Genomic DNA, 24,110 nt, shown 5'->3' on the forward strand with positions numbered 1-24,110 from the left:
CTTTGGGGAGATTATCACTTTATAATATTCTCCAGTAATTTGTATGAGCTATGTGTTGATACAGGTTAAAGAGGCCCCCAGGAAGGCTACACACAAGTCAAAAGGGAGAGAATGTGGGATTTTTAAAAAGAAGTTGAGCCCGTCTTATCCAAAATCCTGCTGTCAACCCTGCCTGGACAAATTGGTAGCAGAAGAATCCCCGTCTTTGTTCCCGAATATACAGAATCTGGTCAGGATGGAAGTTCATTCCTCTGGAACAATTTAAAAAATCGCTTCTGGGTTCTTCCAGGCAGAGGAAGGGTCAAGAAAGAGAATTAGACTTCTCAGAGTCAGAGGAAGAGGGAGTGGTAGAAAGCTCAGATTCCTTTTCTAAGGACCTTATTGTTTAAAGTGGGATTGGTTAAAAGGAAGTACCCCTTTAATGATGAGAATGTTGCAGAGTGGTAGGAGGTTCCGAGAGTAGATGCTCCAGTGGCAAAAGTTGTTAAGAGACCAGCGCTCCCATTTGAAGATCTGAGCTCCCTTAACCCCTTTAGGACACAGCCATATTTTAAGGACCAGGCCATTTTTTGCAAATCTGACCAGTGTCACTTTAAGTGGTGATAACTTTAAAACACTTTGACTTATCCAGGCCATTCTGAGATTGTTTTTTCGTCACATATTGTGCTTCATGACACTGGTAAAATGAAGTAAAAAAAAATCATTTTTACTTATAAAAAAAATACCAAATTTATCACAAATTTGTTAAAAATGCAAATTTCCAAGTTCCAATTTCTCTACTTCTATAATACATAGTAATACCTACAAAAATAGTTATTACTTTACATTCCCCATATGTCTACTTCATGTTTGGATCAATTTGGGAATGATATTTTATTTTTGGGGGATGTTACAAGGCTTAGAAGTTTAGAAGCAAAAACCCACTTTTTAGGGACCCGTTCAGGTCTGAAGTCACTTTGTGAGGCTTGCATAATAGAAACCACCCAAAACTGACCCCATTCTAGAACCTACACCCCTCAAGGTATTTAAAACTGATTTTACAAACGTCGTTAACCCTTTAGGTGTTCCACAAGAGTTAATGGCAAATGGTGATAAAATTTCAGAATTTAGATTTTTTTGCCAAATTTTCCATTTTAATCCATTTTTTCCAGTAACAAAGCAAGGGTTAACAGCCAAACAAAATGCTATATTTATTGCCCCGATTCTGTAGTTTGCAGAAACACCCCATATGTGGCCGTAAACTACTGTACGGGCACACAGTAGGGCGTAGAGGGAAAGGTGCGCCGTATAGTTTTTGGAAGGCAGATTTTGCTGGACTGGTTTTTTTGACACCATGTCCCATTTGAAGCCGCCCTGATGCACCCCTAGAGTAGAAACGCCAAAAAAGTGACCCCATTTTAGAAACTACGGGATAGGGTGGCAGTATTGTTGGTACTAGTTTAGGGTACATATGATTTTTGTTTGCTCTATATTACACTTTTTGTGAGGCAAGGTAACAAGAAATAGCTGTTTTGGCACCGTTTATTTTTTTTTGTTATTTTCAACATTCATCTGACAGGTTAGATAATGTAATATTTTTATAGAGCAGGTTGTCAGTTTTTGGGCAAATATCTTGGGTAGGGTATGATTTTTGCAGGATGAGATGACTGTTTGATTGGCACTGTTTTGGGGTGCGTATGACTTTTTGATCGGTTGCTATTACACTTTTTGTGATGTAAGGTGACAAAATATATATATATTTTTTTTTCCTTTTTTTTTTTTTTTTTTTTTTTTTTTTTATGCTATTCACCTGAGGGGTTAGGTCATGTGATATTTTTATATAGCAGGTTATTACGGACGCAGCGATACCTAATATGTATACTTTTTTTTTATGTAAGTTTTACACAATTATTTCATTTTTGAAACAAAAACAAAAAAGTCATGTTTTTGTGTCTCCATATTCTGAGAGCCATAGTTTTACATAGCATCTACATCTTCCTTTAAACCAAATATTGCTACAACTTCAGTCACTAGCTCACTCAAAATCTGGTTAGGGGAGTTAGGCTGGTTTCACACTGGCATTGCGGGAAAAGATGCGGGTGCGTTGCGGGAACATGCGCGATTTTTTTTCCCCACGAGTGCAAAGCATTTTAATGCGTTTTGCACGCACGTGAGAAAAATCTGCATGTTTGGTACCCGAACCCGGACGACTTCACAGAAGTTAAGGTTTGGGTTCAGTATTCTGTAAATTTTATTATTTTCCCTTATAGCATGGTTATAAGGGAAATTATTTACATTCTTTAATACAGAATGCTTAGTAGAAGGTCAATTGAGGGTTAAAAAATAAAAATAATAATTAACTCACCTCCTCCAATTGATCCCGTAGCTGCCGGTCTCCTGTTCTTTCTTCGGGACCTGTCAAAGGACCTGTGGTGACATCACTGAGCTCATCACATGGTCAGAGACAAAAAGAACGAAGATAGGTTTCAGAAGAAAGGCAGTGATTGGAGGAGGGATACATCAAAAGGCCTTTTATTCAAGTCCAAGCCCCAGTACTGCAACGCTCCTCAACAATGACCCCAGGGCTCAGGTCGGGGGTCGTCTGTCTTCTTCTTTTCAAGCCTGGCAAAGTATAACATCAAGTACATGGGTAAAGGATATTATAAAAGAAGGCTACCGGCTGGAATTCAAAAGACTCCCACCAAAAAGACTAAAAATTACGACTTTGAATCAGCACTCTCCAAAACAAATTGCATTATTAGGCAAAATAAGAAGCCTCATAGACAAATCAGTTCTAGTCCCAGTTCCAACAGAAGAAATTGGAGAGGGATTTTATTTGACGCTCTTTTTAGTCCCCAAACCGAATGGGTCCTATCGGACTATAATAAATGTAAAGGAACTGAATTGATGTCTAACATACCAAAAATTCCGCATGAAATCAATATCGTCAACAATTCTACATCTGTTTCCCAATTGCATCATGGCATCAGTGGATATCAAGGACGCCTATTACCATGTGCCTATTCACCCCTCGTCTCAGAAATATCTCAGGGTGGCAGTACAGGTGAAGGAATCAGTCGTCCATCTTCAGTTCAGGGCCCTTCCCTTTGGGATATCACAGGCACCCAGAATTTTTACAAAATTGATGGGGGAAGTGATTGCACAAATAAGGAGGCCAGACATTATAATTAGTCCTTATCTAGACGACCTGCTAGTAGTGGGACAATCTTCAGAATCCCTTTCAGCTCAAGTGCAAGAAGTATTCAAAAATGTAATGAGCTTGGGCTGGATTATAAATTGGTAAAAATCGTGTCTGACGCCGAGTTTCCAATGCACCTTCCTGGGAATTCAACTAGATTCCTTATCCCAAAAGTCATACCTCCCGATGGTGAAGCTTCTGTCAATACAACAAAGGATAAGGGAATTCAGCAGGTCCAGAATGACCACTCTAAGGGAGGCCATGTAAATCCTTGATTCAATGACATCCTGTATACCGGCAGTAAAATGGGCACAGTTCAGTTCCAGAATTCTTCAGATGCATATTCTTTCTCTCTGGGACAAGGCCCTAGTTTCTCTAGATCTTAGTAGTACACTTAAAGTTCAGGTCTCTGCCCTTAGTGTATTGTTCGACTGTACTTTGGCATCTCATCCTTGGATCAAAAGATTCATAAAGGCGTCAATTAGATTAAATCCTTTCCCTAAATCCAGATCATCTCCTGGGTTTTAGATATTGTCCTTTCCATGCTCACGCAAAGTCCTTTCGAACCATTGGACTCAATCTCTCTGAAGATGCTGCCATACAAGATGGCCTTTCTTGTAGCTATTACATCAGCCAGGCGAGTGGGGGAGATTTCTGCCTTATCTGCCTCTCCACCTTATACCTTAATTTTGGAAGACCAAATTGTGTTGAGACTGGACCCGGCCTTTCTCCCTAAGGTTGTTTCCGATTTCCACCGGTCACAAGAAATCAATTTGCCCTCATTCTGCCAGAATCCCAAAAATAATGGGGAGAAAAAATTCCATACGCTAGACGTTAGGAGATGCATGTGTAAATACCTAGACACTACAAAAGAGTGGAGAAAAGCCCCTCAATTATTTGTTCAATTCCAGGGCCCCAACAAAGGTCTAAAAGTCACTAGCCGTATGATTGCTAGATGGATAATGAGAACTATAAGTCTAGCATACTCTTCTGCAAATCTTCAGGTGCCCTCAGGGTTCTCGGCCCACTCTACAAGGGCTATAGCAGCTTCCTGGGCAGAAAAAGGCAGGGCCACAATTGACCAAATTTGTAGAGCGGCTACCTGGAGCTCTCCAAGCACGTTTTATAGACATTATAGTTTAGGTCTATATTCTGCTCAGGACTTGGCCTTTGTGAGAAAAGTCTTGCAGGCAGTAATCCCTCCCTAAAGTTATCTATTCTATTCTCACAGGTGCTGTCGTGTGGCGTAATGGAAATCCAATTATTACTCTTACTGGTAATCTGTTTTCCATGAGCCCTTGACAGCACCTACTTTATCCCAGTATATATATATATATATATATATATATATAATATATATATTTCTTTTATAGCATTTAAAGTAGTCTTAAGAAGAAATATGAAGGTCAGTCATTTATTAAGATGCTTTCTTTATGTATACTATTATTTTTATTTCTATTTTTTTAATTTTTTTGGTATTCAGAAATTAAGGCTAGGTGAGGTCTGCACGACAACAATTTGTCGCACCAATGTCGCACGACAATTTTTATAATGGTAGTCTATGGTGTTGCACTGTGACATGCAAAAAAAACATCAAGATGGATTTTTCTGCGACTGTCGCGTCAGTGTGACACCATAGACTACCATTATAAAAATTGTTGCGCGACATATGTTGCAGTGTAGTTGTGCCCTATGTGTCTCGCGACTTATTGTCGTCGTGTAGACCTAGCCTAAAGGACCTAGGAATCTTGTCACAAACTGAGGATGGGGTGTGGTGAACCCTATTTAAAGATCTGGGAAGTTCCTGTTTCCTGTCCGGAAGGGGGAGGATCTCTCACAGGTGCGGTCATGGGCTCATGGAAAACAGATTACCAGTAAGAGTAATAAATGTATTTCTGTAACCAATATCAGATCGGCGGAGGACTGACTGCTATCACCCCAGCCAATCAGCGCTGTGTACGAGCGCTAGGTCTCTTAACGGTTTACTTCTCACTGTCACAATTGCCTCGGCAAGCAGGTGTAATAACAACGCCGCCGTCCCATTCAGGGGGCAGCAGGAGTTGTAATTTACACCTGCCTGCCACTACAGTTGTGACGGTGAGCAGGTAAACAGTTTAGAGATCACAGCGCAGTAAAGCTCAATATCAGATCGGCTGATCAGATATTGATGACCTACCCTGAGGACAACCCCTTTAAGTTCTAATTAAAGGCGGCCATACACATTAGATAGAAGTTGAATAATAATTATCTGGTGAACGATCATTTCGCAGATACGACCATACACAGTCTATGTTGGCCATTAAAGTTGTTCAAATTGGCCATGTGTTCAATAAAACAATAAGGAATGTTCTTTTAAAAAAAATCTTTTGTCCGACTATTGGAAAGAAATTTCAAAGAGCTGAATTCGTTTCAGACAATGACAATCTGTCTTCGGTGAGCTAAAACTATTGTTTGCTAAATTTTACATAAATATTGTTTTGGTTGAAATTGTTCATTTTGATCAGCTTTAGAATGTGTGTGGTTATCTTTAGAGAATCAACGGATAGGCCATGTACCTATGGATGTGCACCTTGCTTAATTGTAACTTGGGATAAGTTTGGATTTTAATGTTGTCCTGGTGCTGAATCTTTAGGCTGTATTCGCATGACCGTGTTTTGCGATCAGTGAAGTCAATGGGTTCGGTGTGCACACGGCTGGTCAACCTGTTTTGTGTAGACCGCACTTATGGTTGTGGGAATATTGCCTAATTGTGTATTTTTCCTGCAGTTAGAGGACCTGTCACCTTTGCTGACATGTCTGCTTTAGTAACTAGTAGCATTCCTCATGTAGTTATACATTTGGAGCATATATGCTTAGAACTCTGCACTGTGCTGTTCCTCTGTTATTTGTGCAGAATGTTTTTTAATAAAGTGTCATTTGGGTGTTGTGAAAGAAGGGTTTCCCTGCTAGCACGGCCTGGACTGTGTCAGACTATGAAGGGATACAACTCCAACTGGTATCGCCCATTTGGAAATTGGAATAACACAGGAATGACAGAGTTATGGGAAAACATGCCCTGGAATAACTTCATGGAGAATATTTAGTTTAGTAAGTTTTTACTAGAATAGAGATGTTAGGATTTCTGTCTTACCTACAGTTTGGAGCTGTACTTTGTTTTTTGGTATAGAGCAGGGATGCCCAACCTGTGGCTCTCTAGGTGTTGTAAAACTACAACTCTCACCATGCCCTGCTGTATGCTGTCCGGGCACGCTGGGAGTTGTAGTTTTGCAACAGCTGGAGGGCCACAAGTTGGGCATCCCTGGTATGGAGGATAAGCTATGAAATCACCAGAGCTGCACAAGGTTTTTTGCATGGAAACAGACATGTCCTTCCTCAATACCCTGGAATTATAACACCTCCGTAAAGTGGTAATTGTATTTTCTCTTTATTTGTAGGTACTTAACCAGGCCAAAAAGCCCATGATAGTGATCGGCAGCAGCGCCTTGCAACGCAAAGATGGAGCAGCCATTCATGCTGCTGTTTCTACAATCGCACAGAATGCCAGGAGCAGTAGTGGGGTCCCTGAGAATTGGAAAGTGCTGAATATTCTGCACAGGTAAGCTTTCAGTATATCAGAAGCCGCTAAAATGAAGACTTGATATTATGAGTACAGCTTGCTGTTTGCGGGAATGGCAGTTACTAGGTATGTGCAACACCTTGACACAAAGGCGCCCCGGTTTCTCTGTAACATTGCGGCATTGCTATGACTTGTTCATGACGTCTGTGTTTTCCTATGGGAAGGAAAATTTCAAGCAACTTTGTAAAAATATTCAATTTTTTTATTTATTTTTGTCTGAAAATATAATTGTGCTGGTTATGACTGGTATGTGTGAGTTATTAGTAAAACACTAGAACCATTTTACCTTTTGTAGTTTCCTATGATCATGGTTAATTAAAAGGGTTGTTCAGAGACCTAAAGAGCAATTTGGTTGTTGCCAACATGAAACGTAATATTACTTAAAGGGAATGTCTCACTTCGGCAAATGGCATTTATGATGTAGAATTAATACAAGGCACTTACTAATGTATTGTGATTGTCCTTATTGCTTTCTTTGCTGCCTGGATTCATTTTTCATCACATTATACACTGCTTTTTTCCATGGATATGACCACCCTGTAATCCATTATTGGTGGTTGTGCTTGTACAATATAGGAAAAAGCGCAGGCCTCTCTGGTGGCTGGGACCATGGGAGTGCGCATAGTCCAGCACTTTTTCCTATAATGTGCAAGCACAACCACTGCTGATGGATTGCAGGGGGGTCATAATCATGGAAACGGGCAGTGTATAATGTTATGGAAAAATGAATGAAGCCAGCAAAGGAAGCAATATGGAGATTCACGATAAATTAGTAAGTGGCTTGTATTAACTTTCCCTACAGGATAAATGCTATTTGCTGAAGTGAGACAACCCCTTTAAAGGGGTTATCAAACTCCTATAATGACCCCCCCCCCCCAATGCCCGGACCCCTCCTATACATTATATTTGCCTGTTCCCTGGAACCCGCGTCGCTCAGGATACCTGCACGGCAACTGGGGGAGCAGCCGATAGCAGGCTGCTCCAGGGACAAGTTACTTAGTATCGCGGATGATGCTAGGGAGTCTCCCCACCAATGTCGCCGGATGTGTTGATCTGAGCAATGGGGAGATGCAGCAGCGGCCGTGCAGGGATCCAAAGTGACGCGGGTCCCGGGAAGCAGGTTAGTATAATGTATAGGAGGGGCCTGTGCATTTGGGGGGAGGTTAATATAGGGGTTGGATAACACCTTTAATATATTCGTTCTGAATGCTGTCCTAATGTCCACAGATCTCCACTGATTTGTTTCACCACAGCTGAGAGCTTCCTCTGTATTAAACATCAGCAATCTCTAGCACTCCAATTGCTCTGAAACTACAACTCCCAGAATCCTCCTTTCACTTCTATGGGAGATACAAGAACAGCCAAGCAAGTGTGCGTGCTGGGAGTTGTACGGAGTGCTGTAGGTTGCTGATCCCTGCCCTCTATATTGGTGATGTGAATGGCTGTGGCTCAGGTGATTACCTAAACTAATTGGGGTGCATTGTCTGAAGACTTCTACATTATCTGTGTACTTTTCTTTATCTGTTATCCTTCTTCCAATGTCTCAATAGAGTTGCCAGTCAAGTTGCTGCCCTAGATCTGGGCTATCAACCAGGGGTGGAGGCCATACGCAAAAATCCTCCAAAAGTCCTCTTCCTCCTGGGTGCAGATGCCGGATGCATCACCCGTCAGGACTTGCCAAAAGGCTGCTTCATTATCTACCAAGGTCAGTCTCTGTACTATGTTACAGGCATCCAATATACACTCTGACAATAATAATAATGCACCTAGATAGAAATGTCAGACATTCTGTCCAGCTGACAGACTTGGGAATGGGCGCATCATTGAACTAAGAGAAGCAGGATGGTCATTTCGACAAATTGCCTGCCATCTAGGCCATTCTGACCTAACTGTAAGGGTCCATTCACACGTCTGCAATTTTTTTTCCCGATTTTGCGGACCCATTCATTTTCAATGGGGCCAGAATGGATGGTATGTGCTGTCTGCATCCGCATTTCTGGATCCGCAATTCCTTTCCTGAAAAAAAATAGAACATGTCCTATTCTTGTCCGCAACTGCCGGCAATGTGCGGTCCGCGAAATGCGGAACGCACATTGCTGGTGTCCGTGTTTTGCCGATCCGCAAAACGCCTACGGACTTGTGAATGGACCCTTAGGAGGTGTTGGGAGCAGTGGTTACATGAGGAACCAGCAGCAGAGAGGATTGTTTGAACTGCTGACAAGCACAAGTAGCTCCCAACTGTCTTGTTGTCCACCATCCAGACATAGGTGCCATCTTCATTATACACTCCTGTGTCTGCTCGGACTGTTTCCAGGCACACAGCAGAAGGAGAATTTGAGTCACGGCATTACATGGCCAGCCAGCCAGCGTAGTCTTACTTTACAGTGGTGTTGTGAATGATAAAACTTGACTGCTTAGTGACAAATCCTTGTTCTGTTTGGGATCAGACATTAGTTGGGTTCGAATATGGAGGCCTCGTGATGAGTGCTTCAATCCTGCCTTTGCTGTGGAGTGAAACACTGTCCCAATTGCTGGTGTGGTGATCTGGAAAGCCATTGTATACGACAGTGATATGTGCAGGACATCCTGCAGCCACATGTTACCTCTCATGGCTTCTAACTGGCATTTCTCAGCAGGATAATACTTGCCCACACGCAGCAGGGGTTTCCAAGGAACGTCTTTGCCAGATGGCAACACTTCCTTGGCCTGCCCGGTCACCAGACCTAGGAGTGTGCAGGTGCTACATGCACAGCTGCAACATCCATGGGCAAATGCGCCACAGGATACCATATAGAACCTGTATACTTCCATGCCCAGCCATATGTTATCTTATATCCAGGCTAGAGGCAGCAAAACAGGGTCCTAGAGCCTAAATGCAGTTGTACAGTTTTCCCCAATAAACTTTCCTTTCTCTGTAATATTATAATCACTTACATGTATCATCGTTACATTCACACGCAAAGTTTCCATTCCAACAACTTCTTCTTGGTGCATTATTTTGTCAGAGTGTTTGCTGTGAACTCCATTCTATAATTCTAAGCGATGACCAACCGGCTGCGTCTCCCTGAGGTCTTCCCACACACACCATGCATTTTAACGTGCTGGGTCCGAGACAGCCGCTGCATCCCTCTTTCTGTGGAGACTTGGGAGGTTTTCAGACATGTATAGAAAGCCTCCAAGCAAGGACAGGTGACTGCAGGCTGCTGGGAGATTAGTAAGATTCCACTTTGCTAGTTTTAATGGAATGTATCACAAAGCAGGCATCTAGGGGTTAAAGAAACCGCAGCACTCTCTTGTCTCTTTGTATCCTTTATTCCATCAAATTCATGCGACGTTTCGACCAGAGCGGTCTTTTTCAAGCAGTGCTTGAAAAAGACCGCTCTGGTCGAAACGTCGCATGAATTTGATGGAATAAAGGATACAAAGAGACAAGAGAGTGCTGCGGTTTCTTTAACACCTAGATGCCTGCTTGGAGGGACGCTGCGGACTGGCATCTAACACCGCGTGCACCACCACATATAAGGGCAGTATACCACTATGTGCTGCTACTCCTACTCTACCGTTATGTATCACAAAGTGTCATAAATTGACTTGTACTTCTGATTATGCAGATTGGAATATGTACTCATTAATGGGCAAGTTCTGTTTCTTAATATAGTTAATATTCCATTATTACATATAACCTGTTATGTACTGATTTTAGTTTTTAGTTAATTTCTGCTTTATTGCAATTAACCAGGTCATCATGGAGATTTAGGAGCTCCTATGGCAGACCTGATATTTCCAGGAGCTGCTTATACAGAAAAGTCAGCTACCTATGTCAACACAGAAGGCAGAACGCAGAAAACACTTGTTGCAGTCAGTCCACCGGGAATGGCAAGAGAAGACTGGAAAATCATACGAGCCCTGTCAGAGGTACTATAATGAAATCAAAGCTCTAATTACAGGCAAAATGTACATACACGGGCAGATTTCAGTTAGGGCATACCATATTTTCTCATTAATTTACACTTGTTGCCAAAAGTGGCAAGAAAAAGGGAGGTGGGCCAGTTGTGGCCTGACAGATTTACTATAATTTACACCAGAAACTGGCATAAGTTATATCTCAGATCTACGCTAGCTTATAGCTGGCTTAGACTTATTTTTCTGGTGCATGGATTGCCAGAAGATACACCAAATTTATTAAGAGTCAAGCATCTCCAGTCTTAGTAAATCTGCACTATTGAGTGTAAAAAAACGCTTTTCCAATGTACATGTTTTCTTTCCCTTTAAAGAGGTTGTCCGGGTTCAGAGCTGAACCCAGACATACCCTTGTTTTCACCCAGGCAGCACCTCTGAGGCTAGCATCGGAGCATCTCATGCTCCGATGTGCTCCATTGCCCTGCGCTAGATTGCACAGGGCACGGGCTCTTTTTGTTTTCAATAACACACTGCTGGGCAGAAACTTCCACCCGGCAGTGTGTTTGGTGATGTCACCAGCTCTGATGGGCGGGCTTTAGCGCTGCCCTAGCCGTTTTACTGGCTAGGGCTGCGCTAAATCCCGCCCATCAGTGCCGGTGACGTCACCGGGCTTCCTTGGCAGCCGCATGGAGAGCCCCGGTACGTCACCGGATCTTAAAAAAAAAAAGCCTTTGCCCTGCGCGATTTAGCCCAGGGCAAAGGAGAGCATCGGAGCATGAACTGCTCCAATGCTCAAGTCAGGGGGGCTGCCGGGGTGAAAATTGAGGTATGTCCGGGTTCAGCTCTGAACCCAGACAACCCTTTTAAGATAAAAGTCTAGGAAAATCCTGCCTGTGCCCATGCTATTAAAGGGGTTTTCCAGGCTCCTGATATTGATGAACCATCCTCAGGATAGGTCATTAATATCCAATCAGTGATTACTGTAACAGGAAGCACAGTTCTGTTCAAAGTGTAGTGGCTGTGCCAGGTTACTGCAGCCCAGCTCCCATGCACTTCATTGGGAGCTTTGCTGCAGTAACCCAGCCCACCCACTACACTTTGAATGGAGCTGTGCTGTCGGACCCTCACAGAGAGCATATTAACCCCTTTCCCCGACCGCTCATTGGCTATATACGTCTAGGCGGTTGGCATCCATTTCTGCACGGACGTTTTAAAACATCCATGCTGAGATAGCAGGTGCCTGTTAATCCTGAGGAGAGGTCAACAATATCGGGGGCCTGGAAAAAACCCTTTAAAGAAAGAGTACCCATTGGCTTTTCTGACATGTCCGTTTTGGTAAATACTTGCATTATTCATGAAATCTGGAGCATCTTTTTTGTGGAACTCCACATTGTGCCTTTCCTCTATTATTGCTACTAGAAATGTATGAATAAATTTGACATTTGGTCATCACCAATTCGAGGGGGGTCCTACACTAACAATCAGTGCAGACAGTATCAGATGGTGCAGGAACACTCTTAACTAAGAGAATGCTAACTCCTAGTTGTTTGCTTATATACATATATTCAGAAGAAATAGCGGCACAATGTACCAAAAAGGGGTATGATGACAGGTCCTCTGTGCATTTTCTGTAAAGCTTTGTTTGACACATACATTGTGTGCTGCCTTTAGTTTGACTTTTTTTTTTTCATTGCTCAACTTTTGATAAGCCACTATTTTTTGTTGTCTAAAGGGTATGTTCACATGTGGTGGATATGCTGCAGATTTTCCATTGCTGAATTGGGGAAATTGAGTTGTACAGTCGTGGCCAAAAGTTTTGAGAATTACATAAATATTGGAAATTGGAAAAGTTGCTGCTTAAGTTTTTATAATAGCAATTTGCATATACTCCAGAATGTTATGAAGAGTGATCAGATGAATTGCATAGTCCTTCTTTGCCATGAAAATTAACTTAATCCCAAAAAAACCTTTCCACTGCATTTCATTGCTGTCATTAAAGGACCTGCTGAGATCATTTCAATAATCGTCTTGTTAACTCAGGTGAGAATGTTGACGAGCACAAGGCTGGAGATCATTATGTCAGGCTGATTGGGTTAAAATGGCAGATTTGACATGTTAAAAGGAGGGTGATGCTTGAAATCATTGTTCTTCCATTGTTAACCATGGTGACCTGCTAAGAAACGCGTGCAGCCATCATTGCGTTGCATAAAAATGGCTTCACAGGCAAGGATATTGTGGCTACTAAGATTGCACCTCAATCAACAATTTGTAGGATCATCAAGAACTTCAAGGAAAGGGGTTCAATTCTTGTTAAGAAGGCTTCAGGGCGTCCAAGAAAGTCCAGCAAGCGCCAGGATCGTCTCCTAAAGAGGATTCAGCTGCGGGATCGGAGTGCCACCAGTGCAGAGCTTGCTCAGGAATGGCAGCAGGCAGGTGTGAGCGCATCTGAACGCACAGTGAGGCGAAGACTTTTGGAAGATGGCCTGGTGTCAAGAAGGGCAGCAAAGAAGCCACTTCTCTCCAAAAAAAACATCAGGGACAGATTGATCTTCTGCAGAAAGTATGGTGAATGGACTGCTGAGGACTGGGGCAAAGTCATATTCTCCGATGAAGCCTCTTTCTGATTGTTTGGGGCATCTGGAAAAAGGCTTGTCCAGAGAAGAAAAGGTGAGCGCTACCATCAGTCCTATGTCAGGCCAACAGTAAAGCATCCTGAGACAATTCATGTGTGGGGTTGCTTCTCATCCAAGGGAGTGGGCTCACTCACAATTTTGCCCAAAAACACAGCCATGAATAAAGAATGGTACCAAAACACCCTCCAACAGCAACTTCTTCCAACAATCCAACAACAGTTTGGTGAAGAACAATGCATTTTCCAGCACGATGGAGCACCGTGCCATAAGGCAAAAGTGATAACTAAGTGGCTCGGGGACCAAAACGTTGACATTTTGGGTCCATGGCCTGGAAACCCCCCAAATCTTAATCCCATTGAGAACTTGTGGTCAATCCTCAAGGGGCGGGTGGACAAACAAAAACCCACTAATTCTGACAAACTCCAAGAAGTGATTATGAAAGAATGGGTTGCTATCAGTCAGGAATTGGCCCAGAAGTTGATTGAGAGCATGCCCAGTCGAATTGCAGAGGTCCTGAAAAAGAAGGGCCAACACTGCAAATACTGACTCTTTGCATAAATGTCATGTAATTGTCGATAAAAGCCTTTGAAACGTATGAAGTGCGTGTAATTATATTTCACTACATCACAGAAACAACTGAAACAAAGATCTAAAAGCAGTTTAGCAGCAAACTTTGTGAAAACTAATATTTGTGTCATTCTCAAAACTTTTGGCCACGACTGTACATTTGAACATATAGAATAATTGTACTGACTGTGGCACAAATATTCAACCAATGTTTTACCTTTTTTATAGCAAAGGTTTATTTGTTTCAGTGTACAACAAACATGGGAGTATATGGAGGAGATGCCTTTGCTTTAATTGTCATACATTTGTTAATTTTCCCTCGTCTAACAGTTAGCCGGTGTCACACTCCCATATGATAACCTTGATGCTGTAAGGCATAGACTACATGAAGTGTCTCCAAACTTGGTGCGATATGATGATGTGGAAGAAGCCAACTATTTCAAACAGGCAGCGGAGCTCTCGCAGGTACTCTCACAGTGGCACACTGGTTATAAAGACTTCCAGGAACGCGCCCGATCATTTCTCTAGTCATCTTATCTTTATTCTTATTTCAGCTTGCTAACCAACAGCTTCTTGCTGACCCACTCGTTGCTCCTCAGCTGTCAATTAAAGATTTCTATATGACAGGTAAGAAATAGCTTAAATGGGTTCTCGAGGAATAGTAAAAGATTGCTGCTTTCTTCCAAAAACAGCCCCACACCTGTCAGCAAGTTGTGTGGTATTACAGCCGGGCTCCAATACCAGATACAACCCATGGACAGGTGTGGGATGTGTTTTGGAAGAAAGCAGTTATGTCTTTCTATTCTTGAAAATCTTTCATGTTTTATTTCACTTTCAAACTGTCTTGTCTGTGGGGAGCAAATATAAGTCTAAATACATAAGCTTGTGTAACCGATAAGTAGATGTTCAGTTGACAGCGGCAGTGAATACTAGTGACCGGGAAAGTGCTGGGGAATTGTCTATCTAGACCCAGCACAGTCCAAATACTGTGAGTGGAACAGAGCAGATCTCCCTTGGTTATAGTGGAAAAGTATAGTATAAAACAGCTGTTTTCTGATCTTCTGGAGGTTACCCCATAATAAAAAAAAAATATTTGGATAAAAATACAAATATAAACGTGCCACGACAACAATTGCTCCCAACAATCATTGGTAATCCTGATTATATCACATCTGATATATCAAATAACAGATTATGGTGAACAGAAAGATAAAGGGGAAATTTATTATGTGCTCCATTTTTTTGGGCGTGTGAAAAAAGTTTGCACATTGCATTTTATTTTTTTACCTTTTACGCCACTTTTTCAAATATTATGCAAAGATTAGCAGGATGGGCTGGCCTTATGGGGCTCAACAGCTTTACAATAATTTTACTCCTTGTGAATTAGAGCACAAATCTACAGTAGACATCTACATACCTGGCACAGGTTTGATTTTCTGGGACACAAACTGATTTGCCAAATTTATTAGGCTAGAAATTAAGACTAGAAATTGAACCAGAGCAAGAAACGGTCTAAAATAAAGGAAAATCCTGACTTACCTTATATATGTCCCACCACTCCATTGCCGCTCTCTGGTCCCCACATCAATGACGTCATGTCTACATGACTGCTGCTGCTGCCAATCATTGGCATCAGTAGTTACCTGTTTATGAAAAGGATGTGACCACTGAAGCCATTGACAGCAGTGGAATCAGGAATTGCATGTGACCACTACAGGCCTAGTGTGGGTCAGAAGGGCTGGACCACAAAGCTGGAGCCACAGAATATATAAAAGGTAGTGCTGTAGAACAGCAGCAGACCCATCTTGTGTGGACGCACGTCTTCTAATGGTGAAAGGGGTTGCCCACTCCTTTTATATCTGGCACAATACAGCTATTCTGCAGTTGCTCCGGTGCCAAAACTACACGGCTTCATTGTGCAGCGTATGGAGCTGGTTACTGCAGTGCCGTTCCCATTAAAGGGGGGTATTCCCACCACAGACAATGGGGGCACATCGCTAGGAGATACCCCCATTGTCTGATGGGTGCAGGTCCCAGAGGACTGAGCGGGGAGAGCTGTGGGTGGAGGACCCCTGCTCCCATTAATTTCTATGGGGCAGACAGAAATAGCTGAGCATGCGCAGTGTGCCCTCCGTTCATTTCCTCGCTCTGTTCTCATTGTAGGTGCGGGTCCCAGAGGTGGGACCCGCACCTGTCAGACAAGGGGGGCATATCCTAGCTATGTGAATGGGAACAGCGCTGCAGTAACCAGCTGTGCCCACTGCACAACAAATGTGGTGTTCTGGTGCCAGAGCTACTGCAGAACAGTTGATCGGTGGGGGTGCGGGTGTCAGATGACCATCACTTATAAAGCAGTGGACAACCCCTTTAAAGAAAGCTCCATTAAAAAAGATGCAGAAATCATGTCACTAGTCCAATAAAATAACCTATACTAAAGTAGCTGAACAGTTGCTATTAGAATACAATGTACTGGGTAAAATTTATTTGGATAAGAGTGTCTGCCCTTTTATTTAATCCCTGTTTTCTATTAACTATTAATCTCGTTCTGCAGATCCAATAACCCGTGCATCACAGACTATGGCCAAGTGTGTAAAAGCTGTGACTGAAGGAGCACAAGCCGTAGAGGAACCGTCCATCTGCTAAACTCTTCTTCTACAACATGCTAAGATCTGTGTTCCGCTCGATACTGATATATTGTGGGAAATGAAGCTTTCAATTCACTGCTCTTTGTAGGACCAGCGTCTGAGCAGTTTGCGATTTTGGCTTTTCATCTGTGCTTGTTTTGAAGCAACTTATATCGTGAGGCACACCACACATTCAAAATCGTGTGTACAAACTACTTGTAATCTTATTAAATGGTTTAATACGTATGTTGCTGGTGTGTGACTTCTGTGCTCTGGCTATTTGTATTGCTGAAGGTCCCATATTTTCCCATGTAGTCTAGTATTCAGGCCATTGCCATGCACAATCCTAATTTATGCACACGGTTCCCATGCCCCTCAGTGTTGGACTTTAAAGGGGTTTCCCGGGCAGATCATTTAAAAAAAATTACCGCAAATAGCAGTGGAGCAGAATCAGTAGAGGTCAGTAATGCTTATTCTAGTCTCTCTATCCCCTCCAGCTCCCCCAGAATTATCAGGGGGAGTAAGTCAAGTAGCTATGGTTAATTGTGCTGTTTGGAGGAGTCAGAAGAAACCCTTCAGTTGACAACTATTTAGTTTTTTTCCCCCAAGTTCTATTATAGAGAATGCGAAAATTGCCATTAAAATATATCCTTAATCGGAGCACTGTTTTGAAAAACGCCACTGACCCAAACAATGCATTAAAAGCCCAGTAAAACATAAGCAAAAAAGTTTGTATTTTATTTTATTTTTTTCACTTTTAGCAAACATCTGGCTACATCATTTTTGTGCAGAAAAAAGGCCACAAAAACTGACGTTCTCCCTAAAAAGACTGTGTGAAACCACCCTGATGTTGGTATCGTGCATGAAGTCTGTGATGCTGTTTTTTGAGCCAAAGCAGAAGTAAATTGAAAGGGAATGGTAATCTAAAGGAAGGGCTTGTACTTCTCCTTCCAGCTAAAGCCACTTCTAGTTTAACACTAGCACTAAACAGTTCTGGCAGAACTAAAGCAGCAAGTCCATGGATCTCTACAAGCCCCATTCAGATGAATGGGACAGTCACAGAAATATTGCATCAAATGTGCTGTGCATGAATTCGCCCTAAAACTCTGTTCTACATTTATCGTTGGTAAAATGTCCCTATGCTTCTCCTGAGACTCTGAGGTCACCATACACAATACATGATTGGCGCTGCAGAAATTGGGTTCAACCCATATACATCTAATGTAGTGATGTCCACTTCTGTCTTGCCCCAGATCAGGACTTTGAGAACCATTCATATGCCATCGCCTTATGATCAGTAACAGTCTGACCTTTGGGACCCCCAATGATCCTGAGAACAAAGGGTTTACAGCACTAATGTAGAAATGTGGCTGTGCAGAGACATTGTGATCCCATTCAAGAAAATGCATCACCTTCATTCTGTGGATTGGTAGGGTCCCAGGGGTCAGACATCCAGTAATTGTAAAATGATGGCACGTCCTACCACTGTGCCATCTTAACTTTTTAAGATGGGCATACCCCTTTTAATAAATGTTAAGGTCTCGCTTTTAGGGCTCGTACACATGGCGGTGTATCAGCTGCATCTCTCGGACTGACAGCAGCTCATCTGTCCTGAGCCCACTGCATCATATTGATTTATGATGGTTACTATATGAGTGGGGGTTTATTGTACTGTACGGACGTGATGTCAGTACAGTACAAAAGACCCGCGGTCAGATTGGAACTCTGCATCATAAATCACTGATCTGCCCGCTGGTCTATTGTACAATGTGAATACAGTACAATACACCTGCTGTTGGATAGGCATTGACTGTATCATAAATCTCTATGATGCAGTGAGTTCAGGTTAGAGAAGCTGCCATCAGTCCGGGAGATGGGCCGAACACACAGACCATGTTTACCGGGCGGTGCATGGTCGTGTGCAAATCGGACATGAAAAACAGATACATATGTCATTTTGGCGAGGTCCAGACATCATGATGTTCTGGCGGGTGAGACTGCAACATCTCTACAGGGGAATTATCAAGACTGGAGTTTTGATCTAGGCTGGAGTGAGATGCACCTAGTGCAGGTCTATGGGGAAAAAAAATGTTGCTTCGTGTGGCAGAACATCAAATCTACGCCAGATATGAGCTGGATTAGATTTGACCTATAATTTACAGCAGTTGCTACCATAAATTTATAGTAAATCTGTCAGGATGCAGAATGCAAACCCCTCCACTTTTCAGGAAAGTGGAGCATATGGAATAAGACTCCAAAAGTCAATTATTTTTTATTTATTTTTTGCACAAATTTTGCCTGCAAATGGTAACTAAAGGGTTTTCTGGGACTACAGAATTGATGACCTAGGACAGAATAGGAAGGTCTGTCAATAGCAGAGTAACGGGGGTCTGAGTCTCAATACTTCCACTAATCAGCTGACTGAAGTAACCCCTTCTTTGCTTATAAGGCACAGCTCTGGACATTTTGTAGTGGCAGCACCTAGATTTGTAGCTCAGCCGTTTGCTTATTAGGCACAGCTCTGGACTTTTTGTAGTGGCAGCACCTAGATTTGTAGCTCAGTCTTTTGCTTATCAGCCACAGCTCTGGACTTTTTGTAGTGGCAGCACCTAGATTTGTAGCTCAGCCGTTTGCTTATCAGGCACAGCTCTGGACTTTTTGTAGTGGCAGCACCTAGATTTGTAGCTCAGCCGTTTGCTTATCAGGCACAGCTCTGGACTTTTTGTAGTGGCAGCACCTAGATTTGTAGCTCAGTCTTTTGCTTATCAGCCACAGCTCTGGACTTTTTGTAGTGGCAGCACCTAGATTTGTAGCTCAGCTGTGTTCAAATAGAATAGTTTTAGGGCTCATGCCCACCACCAGCATAAGGGGCCCATGCAGCAAAATGCAAATTGCGGTCCGCAACTCACGGGCACTGGCTGTGTGAACTCTGTGTATGCGGACTCACTGATTTGAACGGGTCCGCGATCTGTAACATACGGCCAAAGAGAGAACATGTTCTATCTTTTTGCATTGCGGAGGCACAGATCAGAAGCCCACTGTAGTGCTTCCAATCTGTGCCTCCTCTCCGCAAAAGATAGGTGAAGTCCTATCTTCGGTAGTATGTTGTGGATTGCAGACCCATTCAAGTCAACGGGTCCGCATCCACACCATAGGGTGCACACGGGCAGTGCTCGTATATTGTGGACCAACCGTTTACGGTCCGCAATATGGGCACTGAGCGCTTAAGCTTGTGCGCATGAGCCCTGAAAGAGGATGCGTCATCAGAACATGACCTATTGATTAAATCAAATTTTTGCTAAACATTTTTTTACAATTTTTATTTCCCCATGGGCTAAACTATATTTAAAAAAAGGCACCCACCGCCGGTCTAAATCAGCTGGTGTAGATATAGAACATTTTCTATGCCTAAAACAGGTGTAGAAAATGAGACAGGCCTCATGGTCCGCCCATGCCATGTCCCCTTTTTAAACCTGGTGTCGGCCGGGAAAAGTCACAGACTACGACATAAATAACCGTGGCATATATCAGTAATTTCCCACCTGTGAGAGCCATAAACACAGTGGTCAGTAGGGGATCTCATTGAACTCTATGGGAGAGTTTTCACCATAAGTGATTTGATGAGCGATTCGCTGTTTCACTGTACCGCACGTGCGTACTTACACGTGCATGTCTTAATCTTTGAGGTGCAGAGGTCGGGAGGAAGTAGATAAAGCTGTGCAAATTGTTACAGATGCAGCGATACCAAATATGTGGAGGTCATTTTATTTTTTTCCACTGAAAAGCTTTTCTTTTCAACGGAAAAAAAAATATATATTTAAAAAAAAAAAAATTTAATAACGAGATTTTTGTATAACTTACCAGTAAAATCTCTTTCTCGCTCTTTCCTTGGGGGACACAGAAGACCTTGGGTATAGCTCATCTCCCTAGGAGGCGTGACACTAAGTGAAGACTGTTAAGCCCCTCCTCCACAGCTATACCCTCAGCCTGGAGAGAGAGACTGCCAGTTGCGTGTCCAAGTAGTGAGAAAAGGCAAAGTCCAAAAATTGGAACCAACAAGCCAACTACCCAAAGGGTAAAACAAACTCGGAAACAGTCAGAGAAGAACAAAGAATGGGTGGGTGCTGTGTCCCCCAAGGAAAGAGCGAGAAAGAGATTTTACTGGTAAGTTATACAAAAATCTCGTTTTCTCGCCCAGTTTCCTTGGGGGACACAGAAGACCTTGGGACGTTCAAAAGCAGTCCAAAGGGGGAGGGACCACAGCACCAAGGCGAAGCACCCGAAGGCATCAAAAAACCCCGCCGCCTGCAGACCAGGCGGCCCGAAACAGCATACGCCGAAGCCCGAGTATGCACCCTGTAGAACTCGGTAAGGTGTGCAAGGAAGACCAGTGACCGCCTTGCACAAATGCATGGCCGAAGCCTAATGCCTCCGGCCCAGGAAAAAAACCGACAACTCTGGCCAAATGAATGGTGACACCAAAAGCAGAACCCTGCCCTTGGTGCGGCAACCACAACAAGAGCCACTCTGAGAAAGCGGAGGAAAGCCATCCTGGAGGCCGTCAACCCTTTGCGCGGACCTCCTGGAAACACAAGAGACCGAATGTCGACAAGAGTCGGAGATCTCCAAGTAAAAACTGCAAGGTCCAAACAACGTCCAAATCGGTGAAGTGTCCGTTCCTTGGGGTGGGAAGGGGAGGACGACTGCCTCAATGAAATGAAAGACAAACACCATCTTCAGAAGGAAGGAAGAGACGGAATGGAGAACAGCCCTGTCCTGGGGGAAGACAGAAGGCTCGGAACAAGAAGGGCCGCCACTCAGGCACCCATCAGAGACACGATGGCTACAGAAACCCAACTGTTAGTAGAGGGAACTTCTGTAACGGCTCCAAGGAAAAATTGGAGCGCCAAGAGCCTAGTATGTAGTTCCCAGGACGGTACCGGAGGACAGTACAAAGGAACCCAAGAGCCGCTCCATGGAAGAAGTTCCTGACAGGCCCAGAGGGCCTGGGAACGCTGAAAGAGGAAGGACAGGAATGACACTTGATACTTCAAGCAACAGAGTCCCAGCCCCAGGTCCAGGCCGGACTGGAGAAAGACAGAACCATGGAGAAAGGCAGAGTGGGGGAACGCCCAGCTTCCCACAGAACCCCAGGTAAAACCCTAAGTCCTACCACAGATCCTGGACGAAAAACTCGGCTAGAAGCGAACACTAGCGAGCCCACTAGAGTTGCCTGGGCAAGCGGGTGAAAACCCAATGATCAGGCGCAGACCCGTAACACGGGTAGAACAGTCGGTAGAACTGGTCCCGTCGGCCCCCGAGCAAGGTTGTCCCGTATCCCCCCAGAGTGGGGAAGCGGAAGGACAAACGGACAGGAACCGAAGGGTCCGCCCAGCAACCGCCAGGACAAGACAGGCTAAAGCCGAAGCCAATGTAGCCACCACAGGAAGACGGACTACAGTTCCGGTGTGGGAGATTTAAAAGACAATTCTGACCAAATGGTAGTCCTCCCAAGTTACCGAGAAGGTGAATCCAAAAGCAGAAACATTGCCTAAAATGGAAAAAACGCAATCTGCACCCAGCGGGAGGACAGAAAACGGTAGACCCAGTAACTAGGCACACAGCTAGTACAGCCAGTGTGGACAAGGGAGACTCAAAAGGAACACCAGAACCATCCACATGAACAACCATGCTTTCCCCAGAGGGAAGGGCAGTGAAGGAACAGCCTCTGAAGCGTGGCCGGAACAGACGCCACATCGGAATGATCTGTACCGAATGGGAGCCAAACAGAGCCGGCGAGAAAAGGCAGGCGAGACAGAGGCCGGTATAACACCCTCCAACCGAAAGGGGGAGTGGGCAACAGAGAGGCCATAGGACAGCTCAAAAGCAGAACACCGCTACACAGAGACGCCCGGTTCACCGCCTCGCAGAAGGCGAATACCCTGAAGAACCCAAGGTGGAGGTCCCCCAGACCTGTATAAGCGAGCACCCAAGAGAAGTTGGGTGACCTTCCCAAGAATAGCGGCCCGAACCTGGTAGCAGATCAGACTGAAGCACCGAGGGCGCCAATCCGGAAAGAATCATACCACACTGCACCCGAAGAGGAGGAAATGGTATTAGGCGAGGGGACCGTAGTCCCGCCAGAGCCAACATAAAATGCGAAGGGCGCTGCAGACAGCGCTCTCGACCATGCGACCACTAGCACAGGGAAACAATGCCGCGGAAGGACAAATGGGCCAACGAAATGAATGATCTCCTTAGAGAATAGTGCAAGGCTTGCGGCAATCATCGTATCCCAAGAGAAAAAGTATGTCGCAGGAGGAAGGGAGGCATACGTACGAGTAGCCCCGTAAGCAGTGAGAAGGCCAACCCACCTACGGGACGAGAAGGAAACAACGCACAAGAACGTCCGCTCACTGCAAAAATATCACTCAGCGAAGAGGGCCAGCCACAGAGTGCCACAGTATCTACGGGAGTGCAAACTGAAAGGAGTTATGCACAAGACTAGTATGGTATGCGATGGAACGCAAACTGACCGCCCCGAAAAAGGGGGGAAATGTACCTGGCAAACTGCAGTGGGCAAGAATGCAAAGGCCTGCCCCAAAAAGGGGGTGATGCCCAAGGCCGTACCTACGTCAGAGAAGTAGGGCATACCATACTTCGCCCAGAAAGGCGCCATGCACATGGCCACACAGTATCCAGCAGGAACGCAGGAGGTCCACCTAGTGAAAAAGGGGGGCATGCACAGGGCTATCTTAGCATTAAGTGAGTGTGCAACAATTCACCCAACCCGAAATTTCGTGAGAGTGTAACTACTCCGCCAATGAAGGGGAACATGTGCAAGTCCAGTACAGCACATACAAGGACGGCCTTGAATCTTGTGAGCGTGCAAAATTCCACCCATGGAATGAGGGGTGGTCACGCACAAGGCCAGCACCGTATCCAATGGAAGCGCAAGCGTTCCACCCATGTTAGAGGCCATGCTCAAGGCCAGCAACGTATCTGGTGAGAGTGTAGTATGCCGCCCAGAAAAGGAAGGGGGGGGGGGGTCATGCACATGTCCAGCATCGCATCCAGGGAGAATGCGAGCAGTCGGTGAGAAAGTGTGTATGCCACCGAAGGAGGCATGCCCATGGCCGGCAGCGAATCCAGTGAGAGTGCGTACACCGCCCACAGAAGAGGGGTCATGCATATGGCCGGCCGCGGATCCAGAGAGAGTGCAAGCACCCCGCTATGTATAGGGGTCATGCACATGGCCAACAATGTACCGGCGAGAGAACAACCACCGACCGAGGGAGTGTATGTATGCCGCCACCCGGGAAGGAGGCATACCCAAGGCCGGCAGTGAATCCAATGAGAGTACATCATACCGCCTATGTAAGGTGGTCATGCACATGGCTGACAGTGAATCCAGTGAGAGTGCCGAATGCCGTCCACAGAAGGGAGTCATGCCTATGGCAGGCAGCGAATCCAGTGAGAGTGCCGTGTTCCACCTATGGAAGGGGGTCGTGCACATGGCCAGCATTGTATCCGGAGAAACTGCAGTAGGCCGCCAATGAAAGGGGGATCATGCACAAGGCCAACCCGCAGTT

The 24,110-nt window shown here is 44.4% G+C and overlaps 1 protein-coding gene across 1 annotated transcript in view; it reads left to right on the forward strand.

Moving 5' to 3' along the window:
• NDUFS1 (NADH:ubiquinone oxidoreductase core subunit S1) overlaps window positions 1-16,762 on the forward strand; it is a 46,070-nt gene extending 29,308 nt beyond the window's left edge. The window contains exons 14-19 of the mRNA XM_040441600.1: window positions 6,613-6,773; window positions 8,345-8,499; window positions 10,534-10,709; window positions 14,225-14,359; window positions 14,449-14,521; window positions 16,446-16,762. Coding sequence (XP_040297534.1) covers window positions 6,613-6,773; window positions 8,345-8,499; window positions 10,534-10,709; window positions 14,225-14,359; window positions 14,449-14,521; window positions 16,446-16,537 — 792 coding nt within the window. The 3' untranslated portion in view covers window positions 16,538-16,762. The remainder of the gene's footprint in view (window positions 1-6,612; window positions 6,774-8,344; window positions 8,500-10,533; window positions 10,710-14,224; window positions 14,360-14,448; window positions 14,522-16,445) is intronic.
• The last annotated feature ends 7,348 nt before the right edge of the window (window positions 16,763-24,110 follow it).

Source organism: Bufo bufo, chromosome 7 (assembly GCF_905171765.1).
Source record: "Bufo bufo chromosome 7, aBufBuf1.1, whole genome shotgun sequence".
Classification (NCBI taxonomy): Eukaryota; Metazoa; Chordata; class Amphibia; order Anura; family Bufonidae; genus Bufo; species Bufo bufo.